General features: G+C 34.6%; 1 protein-coding gene across 1 annotated transcript; it reads left to right on the top strand.

Moving 5' to 3' along the window:
• Positions 1–2,606: 2,606 nt before the first annotated feature.
• On the top strand, positions 2,607–11,650 carry LOC128238967 (uncharacterized). Its single transcript, XM_052955338.1, has 12 exons — positions 2,607–2,716; positions 5,260–5,589; positions 5,861–6,157; positions 6,387–6,689; positions 6,807–7,109; positions 7,323–7,640; positions 7,911–8,192; positions 8,303–8,422; positions 8,961–9,012; positions 9,258–9,274; positions 9,873–9,970; positions 10,313–11,650. The coding sequence occupies exons 1-12, from the start codon at positions 2,665–2,667 to the stop codon at positions 10,490–10,492; spliced, it is 2,352 nt and encodes a 783-aa protein (XP_052811298.1). The 5' UTR covers positions 2,607–2,664; the 3' UTR covers positions 10,493–11,650.
• Positions 11,651–13,003: the final 1,353 nt, after the last annotated feature.

Genomic DNA, 13,003 nt, shown 5'->3' with positions numbered 1-13,003 from the left:
ATACAAAAGTCATTGGAATTTGCAAATTATCCGTTTGTACTGGATTCACGTACGAACGTTTTTGCAAATATCAATGACTTTTGTATACACGATTTTTGTCACTGATGGTGTCAACCACTTCCCCATTTAAATTTGGAATACCGCTTAATTTTGAATCGGAATCGGGAAAACCATTTATATGATTTAGTCAAATTATTGAATAAAACGTCCAAATACATACATGTATTGCTTGATTTTCGTATATTTCATTTAAACCTTGGTTCGGATCTGTTCTTAAAATAATCTGTTATAACACACACGTAGCATAAATGCGTAGCCCGGTACGAGGGTTTACCAAAATAATGTGGACAAATAGTGACATATTTCCTGGTACTATATGTCTACATTGAACTATAATCCAATTCAAGCAAGAATTGATATGCAGTATAGAATAATACCTTTGACAAATGATTTCGTTAAGTTTCTGTTAAGGCATTAACAGGTGTGTGTGTGTGTGTGGGGGGGGGGGGGGTGACGCCATTTGAACCCCCCACCCCACCCCCGAAGAAAACGATATTTTTTAAATCAATTGTGCAAAATTGACGATTTACAAGTTTCATTGCTAGCGTATGTACATTTAGAATGCGACTCAAATTTGCTCTATGAGTGTAATCCGGCCTACGTAACCTTCGCAATTGGACTACCACCAAAATGGGCTTGAATCCGGCACACCAAAGGAGGGGGGTATGTCCGCCCAAAGGCTCATTTGGTTATATTTGGTTTTCTACTGGTAAATACTTCATAAACTTGCCTGCAGTCACATGACCCGAGTCGTATATATCACTACCACGTATACCATGGTCTGCCCGAGCCTTGTGTACCATTATGGCTTGACCCGCCGCGACGCCACCACGACTGAAATTGTTTTGAAATACCATATTATTACTGACATGAGATAGAAGTGACCACAAATCCCTATCAAATCCAGATATTAGCAGACTTACAGAAACAGAGTAAGATACAAGAGATCCAGGTACAATACCCTAGCTCTTTGCGAAGAGATGTCTTGGTTCTTTATAGCACCGATCGATCGTTCCTTCGTTGGACCAGTACTGAGAACACTATTTCTCAGTTCTACCCTTTAAATGCCTAGCGTAAGGCATGGGAGCTACTGGAACCATGTTTTAACGTCTTCCGGTTTGACGCGACCGGCCCGGGTTTGAAACCTGACCTTCCGTACCCGACGCGAACTCGAATCACTAAGCTATCGGGGTGGCCTTATGTCATAAATGTCCCTAACCAGTGGTTTTTTCTAAGGCCCTCTTGGGTCATAGCCTCACCCATATTGTCTTACTCCCCTCTGCCAAGTAAACGGTGCTCTCCCACTACAAAAAAACCTTACCTTTCGATGTTGTTTCTGTATGTATACATTAATATATCACATTCATTTGATGAACTCGATCCAGGGTGTAAGTGATTATATTTAGAACACACGATTATTGTCGTCACAACTTCGTTGGATCTTTCATTTTACAGGTAATTATTTTGCATTTGTATATTACTTAAATTTTGTATGCATTTACTTGCTTCCTTTATTCGTTACATGAATACTTACATGAAACATTAATAATATAATTAAAAGGCGTTAGTTGTTGAGTGTTTCCAGAGTTGTCAAATAAGAGGATCAAGTCTTGAAATACATTGTGGATTAAAACAAACGGCAGAATTTGAAAAGTCAAACATATTTCTAAGGTGGGCGAATACATTGGTACAACAGTAAGCTAACTGTGCGTATTGTATAGGGGTAATACGCGCGCGAAAATATTCGGTAAACCTGTCCACTTTTAAATGAGAATGACAACATTTTCTCCTGAAGAGGCTAACTATCTGTGTGTAAAGTTTCATTCGAATAGCTTTCTTGTTACAATTGTAAGATGAAAAACCTCCGTTTCTGGGTGAAAAGGGGTCGCTAAGCAGTACGTATTAGGGTCTGAATAATCGTTATCTCCCGAAACTATTAGTGTGTAAAAGTGGTTGATTAAACTTCATGCGCACATACTCACATGGTCCATTTTTACATCTTCAAATATCGGCTTAAAAATAATAAAAATTACCTAACCGGGATTCGAGCTAGCAACATTCTTTATCGACGCTGTCAGTTCAGAAAAAATCATTCGGTCTAAACTGAATCCTTTTGAATTAGGGAGGAATATACCGGGACTTGGCTAAATGTAAAAGAAAAAAGTACGTTCTATTTGAGAGTTGTAAGTTCAGAAAATAGTGCTTATAAATGTAAATTATGCAGATATATACTTAAATTTCAATTGTTTTCCGAAAGCTAAGTAGGAACAAGAACAACGTAATTTAATAACCATTTGCAATGTGGTTCAAACAAATAAAACTTTAATTGGCATCGTTTCTGTTGATATTGTTGCAAGAATAAAGTACTTTTATCGCCTGTCTGTGTGTGAGAACTAGTATGATATTGTGGTGTTTCCGGTACTTTATCAAAGCAATTGTGGACTGAAAGGGCAAATAAAACATATCTTCCTCATAACACAATAAGAGACGGTATTGTTCTATTTTCTCAAATGATAATTATCCATTTTAAAGAAATGTACAGTAACTTTAACCGGACTACAACAGTCATATTCATGCATATAAATAATATTTGTTGCGCGAACAATGGTTTCCAAATGGATAACAAAGGGTGTTCAATTTGCCGTGCGCTTTGCTGGTACGTAGGGTACATGTTTACTGCTCTTAATTGTTTTATGATTTTAAATATTAAACAACATTAGTGCTATTACTATTACAATAACTACTTTTGGTACTCTATTACTGCTACTGCTACTGCAACAACTACTACTACTTCTACTACTACTACTACTACTACTACTACTAGTACCAGCAGCAGTAGAATAGTTCTTCTACTTCGATCTGCGTAAACACGAACATGTGACAATGCGCAAACTCTAGGCGAAAACTCGCCGCGTTATTATTTCATGTTTTCACCCTCGATTTAGCGGCTTTTCGCCTATTCGCCTCGAAAAAGGAAGACGCGAAATGGCATGAATCAACCATTATTGATAATGACAATAATTATTATAAAAATGCATTGTTACGTATATTTTACTCTACATTTCTATCTTCAGAACCCCTTTTATATCATGTTCTTTGTTTTGGTCTAAACACACGTACAGTGGCTATAACTTGTGTGTATATTGTTCAAGGTTGGATAGAAAAACCAACAATTTAGTATGTAATGGTATTGTAGCTCGATTGAATAATGTTTGTGTTAATTATTTCAAATTTTAAATGTTAGGTGCAGTTCACTAGGATGCTTTAATATACACACTTTTGGCCTCAAGGTACTAAGTTGTGGCCACAATTTACTAAGTTATGGCCTTAAGTTACTTATTTGTGGCCACAATTTACTTAGTTCTGTCCACAATTTAATTAGTTGTGCCTCAAGTTACTAATTTGTGGCCATAATTTACTTAGTTCTGTCCACAATTTAATTAGTTGTGCCTCAAGTTACTAATTTGTGGCCATAATTTACTAAGTTGTGGCCACAATTTACTAAGTTGTGCCTCAAGTTACTAATCTGTGGCCATAATTTAATTAGTTGTGCCTCAAGTTACTAATTTGTGGCCATAATTTAATTAGTTGTGCCTCAAGTTACTAATTTGTGGCCACAATTTAATTAGTTGTGCCTCAAGTTACTAATTTGTGGCCACAATTTAATTAGTTGTGCCTCAAGTTACTAATTTGTGGCCATAATTTACTAAGTTGTGGCCACAATTTACTAAGTTGTGCCTCATGTTACTAATTTGTGGCCACAATTTAATTAGTTGTGCCTCAAGTTACTAATTTGTGGCCATAATTTACTAAGTTGTGGCCACAATTTAATAAGTTGTGCCTCATGTTACTAATTTGTGGCCACAATTTAATTAGTTGTGCGTCAAGTTACTAATTTGTGGCCACAATTTAATTAGTTGTGCCTCAAGTTACTAATTTGTGGCCACAATTTAATAAGTTGTGCCTCAAGTTACTAATTTGTGGCCACAATTTACTAAGTTGTGGCCACAATTTACTAAGTTGTGCCTCATGTTACTAATTTGTGGCCACAATTTAAATAGTTGTGCCTCAAGTTACTAATTTGTGGCCATAATTTACTAAGTTGTGGCCACAATTTACTAAGTTGTGCCTCATGTTACTAATTTGTGGCCACAATTTAAATAGTTGTGCCTCAAGTTACTAATTTGTGGCCATAATTTACTAAGTTGTGGCCACAATTTACTAAGTTGTGCCTCAAGTTGCTAATCTGTGGCAATAATTTTCTTAGTTGTGCCTCAAGTTACTAATTTGTGGCCATAATTTACTAAGTTGTGGCCACAATGTCAATAAATTGTTGTCCCCTCTGTACCACTGTAAGTTATACCTATTATATGAAGGAAAGGAAATTGCTTACCCTGTTATCGCCCGGCAGCCAGTTAGTATCACCCTTTAAAAATCGCTAAGACTTTCACTTTCACAACTTTATGTATATGACATCATCATCTGCAAAAAAATCAGTTAGAACATATTGAGCCGATTTTTCAAAACTTTGTTGAAGTGAACAACGTGATTAACGACACCGTTGTAAAGATTTAATCGTGAACTATTTGATGATGTGCTGATATACTTAATGAATACAAATACTGTTGAATCTGTTGTGTCAAAAAAAGTTAAAAATATTACACATCACACGTGTATCTATTAAACTTTAGTAATTATTTTTAAAGTTAACAACGAAGACGTTTACATCGTTGTTAGCTTTAACAACATTCTGACCAATCGGCCCATTGTGTACAATCTGAATGGCTTCGCTCGCTCCACCAATCTTAATAATTAATAGTTTACAAAAACATTTTCTAACTATAACATTAAAATTTAAAACAGGTGAAAGACAAATGTTAGAATTGTATTGTTTTAAGTAATAAATACAGGTGTTGTAGCGTTCCTACCCCAATAGTTAATAAACATGTGTCATACTTTAATTCAATGCCTTAATAGGATCTAATTTGCCACTTAGTAGTACTGTATCTGAATTGACAATACATTTTGAAAGTGTTTTTTTTTTACAGTAAAGCCGTAAAATGCCTGAGTAGCATTACATTCTTGATGCCTTTTGTATCTATCCATAATAATACGTGATTATAATTTTACGAGTCAAATACCATTGTTTAGAGTGATATGCGTGCTCGTAATATTTTGTTCTGTTTTCCTTTACTACAGCATATTCAGTTCTGTGTGGATACATCAGTGCGGCAATGAACCAATATGGAACGATATCTGTAGTAGGGCCAGCGTTTACAAACAGGGAGGTTACACTGAAGGCGTCACCGTTCTATCCTTGGGGGTGTGACGTAGAATGGAAATTCTTAATTGAAAATGGTTCACAATTGATAAGTATGGAAGGGGTAAATAATACAACAAGATATTATGAAGATGAGTCATTCTTTTTGAAATGGAAGGCTTCAACTGAATTCAACGGATCTATCTTCTGCGCCGAATGTGCAACAAACAATACGATTAAAACAAACATGATATCTATAAATTTGAGAGGTAAATATCAAAGACCGTTTTAAGCCAGTAACCCATATTTTGTTGATAAATATTTGATATAAATATATAATGTGTGTTTGTGTGCGTCTGTGCGTGTGCGTGTGCGTGTGTGTGTGTGTGCTGACCTGTGTCATTAAACGGGGTTTATGTTTAAACTTTTGACTACTGTCCTTGTTTCTGTAGTGTTCATGTAAGTATTTTTATCAATAAACACAAAGTAGAACAATGATTTTGTCGTGACAAATATTTTTATTTACGTTATAATTTACAGATATCGTTGGATCATGTGGAGCACTCGGGATTTTAAGCCCAGTTGTTCGCGGCGCGGACGTCAAACTTGCATATTTTCCGTCTGACCTTTATATACCGCGCAACACAGACACTGGGCGAACATGGACGCACAACTTACAAGATATACAGCTACCAGATGGTTCTTACGAAGAGAGAAGTGTTTCTAAATATTTGTACATATTGACTATATTTAACTTCAAAGAAAAAGATGAAGGACGGTATGATCTAAAATGCAATGCAGATAGCAAAACGGATTCTGTGCATCTTCATATGTCGGGTATGTTTCGTTTACTTCACATAATATTCTGATTTTTATCTGAATTATTATTTATTTGTTTTGTTTTGGTACGTCGGCTTGAAATAAAAAGGAGACATATGAGAACAAGGAGGGTCATATATGTTTCCAGATAAATGCATGAGCAGCATGTTTTGAACCTGGAGTTTCAATTAACATTTTAAATTAGTATTGTAGTTCAAGTTATTTAAATGAGTTTTGTTGTTATCAGAGCGACCGAGCTACCCAGTCCTCGGTCCGAAGCAACTTGACTTCAACACAACACAATGTATTTATGTTTATGTGGGCTCCGACTTTTATTGCAATACTGAAAATGGAACAGAACCTGTACAGATAGTAATTTTACTGGGACAGAATTCGTTTGTTCATGAAGAAAGAAACGGGGGGAAAGGGTACCAAATCGATAACATTCATCAACAAATGGGTGGACTGTCAAGACGGAATGTGACATGTCGGGTTTCTAATGCAGCCCTTGAAACACCTTACAAAGTGCACGGCACTCTATGTAGCGTAGGTAAGCAAATAGGAGACACATAGTGACAAGCTATGATTCGTTAGTTTTTGGAGGTTAAAATAATTGGATTGTGTATATATTTTTGAATTTTGTTTAGTCATTGTGTTTCAATTTCAGAGAAAGGTAGCCCGCCAGTGCTATCAGTTCCTGAGTTTCTTGAAGGAGAAAATTCGAGTGCAATATGTGAAGTACGCAATGCTATCCCAGCTCCACTATTAGAAATACATGTTGACAATGTTTTGCTGGGTGATGTTCAACAAACCCATTCATTTAATGAATCTTCTCATACATTTACCAGTACAGCAAAGGTCACAAAGTCTAACAACATGTGGAATGGAAAACGAATGTGCTGCGTCAGGATAAGCAGATATGATTTTGGTCCAAAAGATGTTTCATTGTGCAAACATATCAGCATGAAATGTAAGTTATATTCAAAGCGTTTAAAGTCCACACTGGGTTAAGGCATAACAAATTTAATATTCCTATGTTTCTCATGGTAAATGTTTGTCTTTGAAGAAAATGAATATATCCTTCTATAGTTTATCTCTTTGAAAAAAACCATACAATTTAATGTTGTATATTTTAAATTGAAAACGGTACCATTTTTATTTAGAAGTCCAATTCTGTTTCCAGATCCGCCGTCGGAACTTTCCATGCTCGTAAACAAAAAACGTTCATATGGAAACAATGTTTCTGTCTGTTTCTTTCACATTTTTTGTGAAACGAATGAATCAAATCCGCCTTGCACAATTGAATGGTCAAGCGACAATGATAATTCAAGCTATTTTGATAGTAAAAATTGGACTAATGATGAATATGGAAGTTACCGTTCTGTTTCCAACGTCATGTACAACGTGACTAAAGACAGGACTGGGGGTACCATTACATGCTCAACAAGATGCGATTATTTCCCATCTAGTTTAACTAGAAACTATACTGTATATTTTTCAGGTACGTACTCGATCTTACTTATGTTGTCGACTTTCGTCGACATTAATTATCTACCAAACCAAGACTGATAGCTCCTTGTTAATTTCTGCATGATCAGTCTTCCGGAACGTGTGTTATTCATTTGTAACTTGAATTAGAAATCAGACATTATATGTCTCAAAATGAAAATTAACAATTCTTTATTCCTAATGATTTATCAGTTTTACAGTTGTCCAACAAGCGCAGTAGTTAGCTCCATCCCATCTCAAAAATTTCTACACTGCATTTCAGGTGTAACGACTATTTACCTGAACACGACATCACCTGTTCATTTACGTCCGAATAGTACAGTGGCCGTCAACTGTCTTGTGGATGATTGCAATGCTTCAGGACAATGGACTCTTTGGTGGGAAGATGAAGATAGCACTGTATTAAAGAATTGTAGCAAAACAGAGGAATGCCTGTTAACACTGAAGTATGCGGGAGATGGAAACAAAACATACATTTGCAACGCTCGAAAACAAAAGGAATTTTTAAATGAATCATTAACAGTTTCAAGCTCAGAGACAGAAGGTTTGTAATTTATAATTCAGATATTCAAGTCATTAAATATACAGATGACTTGTCTTTGATGGGTTTCTTTTTAAAGATATTGCAATCTAATTGGGAACAAACTCTTGCAGGTAATCAATCCAATGAAAAGGACATTCAGACATTTTCCTCTACATTCCGATTTCCGTTCGTCGATGTACTTATTGGAACAGGCGTTTTTGGTGTACTCTGCATCCTGTCTCTTATCGGAAGTAAGGATTTTGTTTCCTTACACTCGCACCAACTTAACTACTGAATCTATTAAAATCATTTTTGTGCAAAATATTCCAAACATGCACTGTGAAAAGTTCCACTCTTTATGTTACTGCATTGACTTATGGTATCGTTAGAGTTAGAAATATTACAATCAAGTATGACATTTTCGCGTTTTCTGTTTTATTTTTTGGACCAATAACAAATCCTTCACTCAGATATTTCACTTTTTAAGGGCAGTTTTAAGACTGTTTTTAAATTCGTATTAACCTTTACAAAAATTATAATGGCCAGCATGTGCATAAACATGTCTGTGCGATGTAAGGTATTAATGCATACCGTAATATATCTTTTTAGATTGCACAACTTTCCTTATAACATTTAATGCTTCTTTACCGTATCGTTTGTATGTATATAGTTTCAAATGAAAATGAGATATCTTTATGAGTAATAAATTAAAGAAAAATATTATCTACATATGCACTTCTAACAAAACTATTCAGAACTATATTGGTTATATGTTTCACATATTTTTAGGATGTATATTTCTAAAACGGAGAAAGGCCAACGTAATCAGCACAATAGAAATGTATGTACCATTTGTAATTTTAATTAAGTGATACTGAGTTGAAGATTATGTCGAATGTTACACACTTCCACTTAAATATATACTTAAATATACTTATATTGTTGATATATTGCGCAATTGATTCAGGCCAGTTTTTTTCCGAATTAAATAAGCAGAGCTTCGTCTATCGATTATTCAGCTTAAAGGAGTCGTGCTCGTATACGTTCTGTTTCCGTACTTAAGTAATAATTGTTGTTGTTTTTCAGTGTTGAAAATCCCAGTGGTAAGTTTCCATCTTTAATTTAGTTAAAGTGGATTTGTATGTTGATTTCTTCTTATTTGTTGTTGTTTACGGCCTAGTACCAATTTACCATGGCAGATACTTCACGAACCCTTCCTGGGCGAAATAAATCATCAACACATCATAATCATGAAATCAATTATAAAATATTTCCAATTAATTATTTTTTTTCCAAATTAATTATAAAATATTTCCAAATTAATTACTTGTATAACAACTTATCCAAATTAATAATATAATTTATAAACATAACCAAATAAATTGGATACAATGTAATGGCATATCATTTAAAGATGCAATCGGCGATTGCACAATATTTAAGAAAGTAACTGTATTTATAAAATATTACGTTTTTGATGTCATCTGTATCCTGGCGAATTCTAGGTTTGGAACAAGGTAACAAAACGTTTATGGATCGGCTATTTAATAGTGATCAAAAGCCCTTACAGTTTGCCAACACAGTCATTGGGAATTGTATCCAGTTTTATACTATTGGTTCAGATTCTCTCTATTCTAGTATGATAAACTATTTCCCTCCAAATGGGCTTTTTAAATGATTAATGATACCTGAAATATACAGACACTTCGTCGGACGATGGTGTGCTACACATAACAACGGGAGGAGTCCAGTACGCAGTCGTGCACAGGCAGGCGGACGCACAGAGGACTGAAACACTGGTAACATGCAAAGTATTCTTAAAGATAATTTATGTGATGCAAATGTTATACCAAACGTACAAAGTAGCTTAACCATTAAAAGTTACACTTGCAGGGTAGCCAACTTTGAGTTTCACTTGAATGAAAAATACCCTAACTGAATACAGTAAGGCGGGTATGCAATCTTTCGAACATTCATGCTTTCAAATACATGTGGACCTCACATAATATCTTACCAAATATGATGACACGCGAGTTTAAAAATATAAAGATCTTTTTCCCATACGATCTGTAATCGGCGATGCTTTAGTATGCTCCCTATTCTTGTCACTTGGTAAAGTGGTACAATGCTATATATTCCAGCAGCCGCACGATGAAGCCGGCTTAACGTACGCCGATTTGGACATCAAGTTCCTACAGGAAGCTAACGCCAGAGTTCCGGTAAGGAGAAAGAATAAGCCGACGGAGTATGCTGACATTGACTTCTCCTCAACACAGGAAACTGCGGTAGAAGATCCTGTGTACCACTTTGTATCGGCGTAATTCTAGTGCAAAGACCAAGTAATCAAACGATAGCGATAATTTATATATGATCAAGTTTAATGTTTGTACGTCTTCAATGATACTGTGTACTGAAATAAATGTGGTTTAAACCAAATATTCAAGACCAATAGAAGGGATATTAAAACGTATCATTTCCTTTGGACGATGATTGTTGATTAAACAATTGATTTTGTCGACACTGAGAGTTGACGTGCATCATATGTACGATATTTTTCTGAGTGTTTTCAGCTTTTACTCTTGTATATAGATATTGAAGTATTTTTGGCAGTGTATGACTTTTTTATCTTTGTAATCTCAACAAATGATGCTTTCACTACCCTGTATGCCACGATAGATGTGAGTTATGTACGTGAAGTTCGCGGTCTAGTGGCGTGAAGGAAGCGGCGTGGCGGCCAGCGGTCTAATTTGTAATGATATACAGCAAGAAAGTAACATTTACGGATTGATCTTCAATTACAATTTGTTGATACTGTGCTCGCATCAATACTTCGGTATGGATACGAAGTTTGGTTTTATGATGGCAATTGCTTCGAATGCTTTAAACATACCTTTATATTTTGACCTATTGTAAAGGGTTGAGAATTTGCAACTGATCGATGACCACGTGTCTAATGTTCATCACATTGGTAATGAATTTCAACACTTTTTTCAATTTCCCTTTTTTGAAATAGATAGGTTTTCATACTTCCCTCCCTATTTTTATAGAAACCCTAATGTGTATCATTTCAGGATTTTTTTTAAACTTCATATAAAAACGTTATTAACAAAAATGCTCTTTTTAAAAAAAAAAGTTATGCAAGAATTTGTCTAGTTTTATAAATTGGTCAAGGTTATCTACCATGTTCTTTTTTGAATATACATATGTTAGTATTTTTCAAGATTGAAAAACAATCATTTCTACATGTTAAATTGTGTGCTTATTTTACAAAACAGCTGACTATATGTGTCATAGAGCTAACATAAGTCTATGTTTGTTTGTGATGCTTTATCGGTAATGTCATTATCATGGTAAACATTTTTTCTTCAATTTCATTACAGTTGTGTTTCGGGCTACCTCTATTGTTTTACTGTTTAAAGAGACTCGCTCATGTAAAATGCACTTCTTTTTATGACGAAATAAAGTGTGGCAAATCATTAGCAGTGTTTTAGCTAAGATACTGACGACTGGAACCCTTCAACAAACGTTGATATATGATTTATTTAGTTATAATTTTAAAATGTTAATTTTCTATGTCTGACTTGTAATGCATGTAGTCATGTTTGTTCAAATGTACAGTAAGTTTTGAAAAGAGTATAATAAAACTTTGCTTTACTTTAGATTAAATAATATTATAAGAATGCATCATAAGATACCGTAAGAATTCTGCATTCCAGTGTGTGGTTTCATTTATTAAAACTGTTTATTTATACCCCGCCATTCTTTGTATTGTTTTATTTTAACTATGGGCATTGAGAATAATAAAACTTGAACTTGTAGCAATTACATTTATGTTTTTACTGAACGAAGAGTTATATAATGTGTTGTTTTTTTCGTCTAATTAATGGAAGAGTTTGAAACATTTTTATAAATAAAATAGAAAGATAGGCCAAATTGAACATGGTAAATAAAGAAATGCACGGATGTGGTGATATACAATGTACACGTCATGTTATTGGTATTATGGAAAGACATTGATAAAAAAACAAAAAAAACATTGTAAATGTTGGATGGTGATAGCACGGGTATACACTCATGATATGCATGTCAATTTCTGAGAAGTGAAATGTTAAAAACATAACTTTATCGTACGAACGATATATATATTTCGTTCATTTAATGTATAAAATTCTACTATGTTTATATTAATATATTTATTTCGAAACAAATACATCAACAACCACAGTAAGATGTTGACTTTTTAAGGTAAACGTACTTTTAGGCCTTGCAAAATATTAATTTATAGTGCACTCACCGGGTATTAGTATTCAAATGTTCGAAATGTAACCCTATAAAATTTGAAAAACATCCTTTTGAACCAAAACCCGCTCCTGTCGCATGCAGCACAAAAGCATTCATTGGCGCATTTCAAGCAGTCACGTGATGTTGACAGGTCTTACTACTCAACGGTTTGCAAATGTACTACGCGTTTCAAGTTTAGAAGCATTGGGTGATTTTTGTCTTATCTCCGCCAAGATCAATCGCAAATGGAATCACAAACTTGACAACTGTTAAAATGTGACGAAAAATTCACAATTGAAAACCTATAAGATTAATTGGCACATATAAGATAATGCTTACTGGTTCATTTTGTGCATTTATAGAACCCAGGTTCATCCTAAATTTGGTAAATCTACAGTACACTAAAAATCCTTTATTGACGTAAACTCTGCTCCACAAAGACCGACGTGAACGACCGGTTGTATACATGAATGTAATATTTTTGTCAGATGTTAGCTAGTTGGGTAATATATTAAACGTCTTATATGTTTACTTTTTGCGAGGGATGTAAA

The sequence above is a fragment of the Mya arenaria genome, chromosome 6 (assembly GCF_026914265.1).
Source record: "Mya arenaria isolate MELC-2E11 chromosome 6, ASM2691426v1".
NCBI classification, from domain to species: domain Eukaryota; kingdom Metazoa; phylum Mollusca; class Bivalvia; order Myida; family Myidae; genus Mya; species Mya arenaria.
This window is presented reverse-complemented; position numbering and strand designations above follow the sequence as displayed.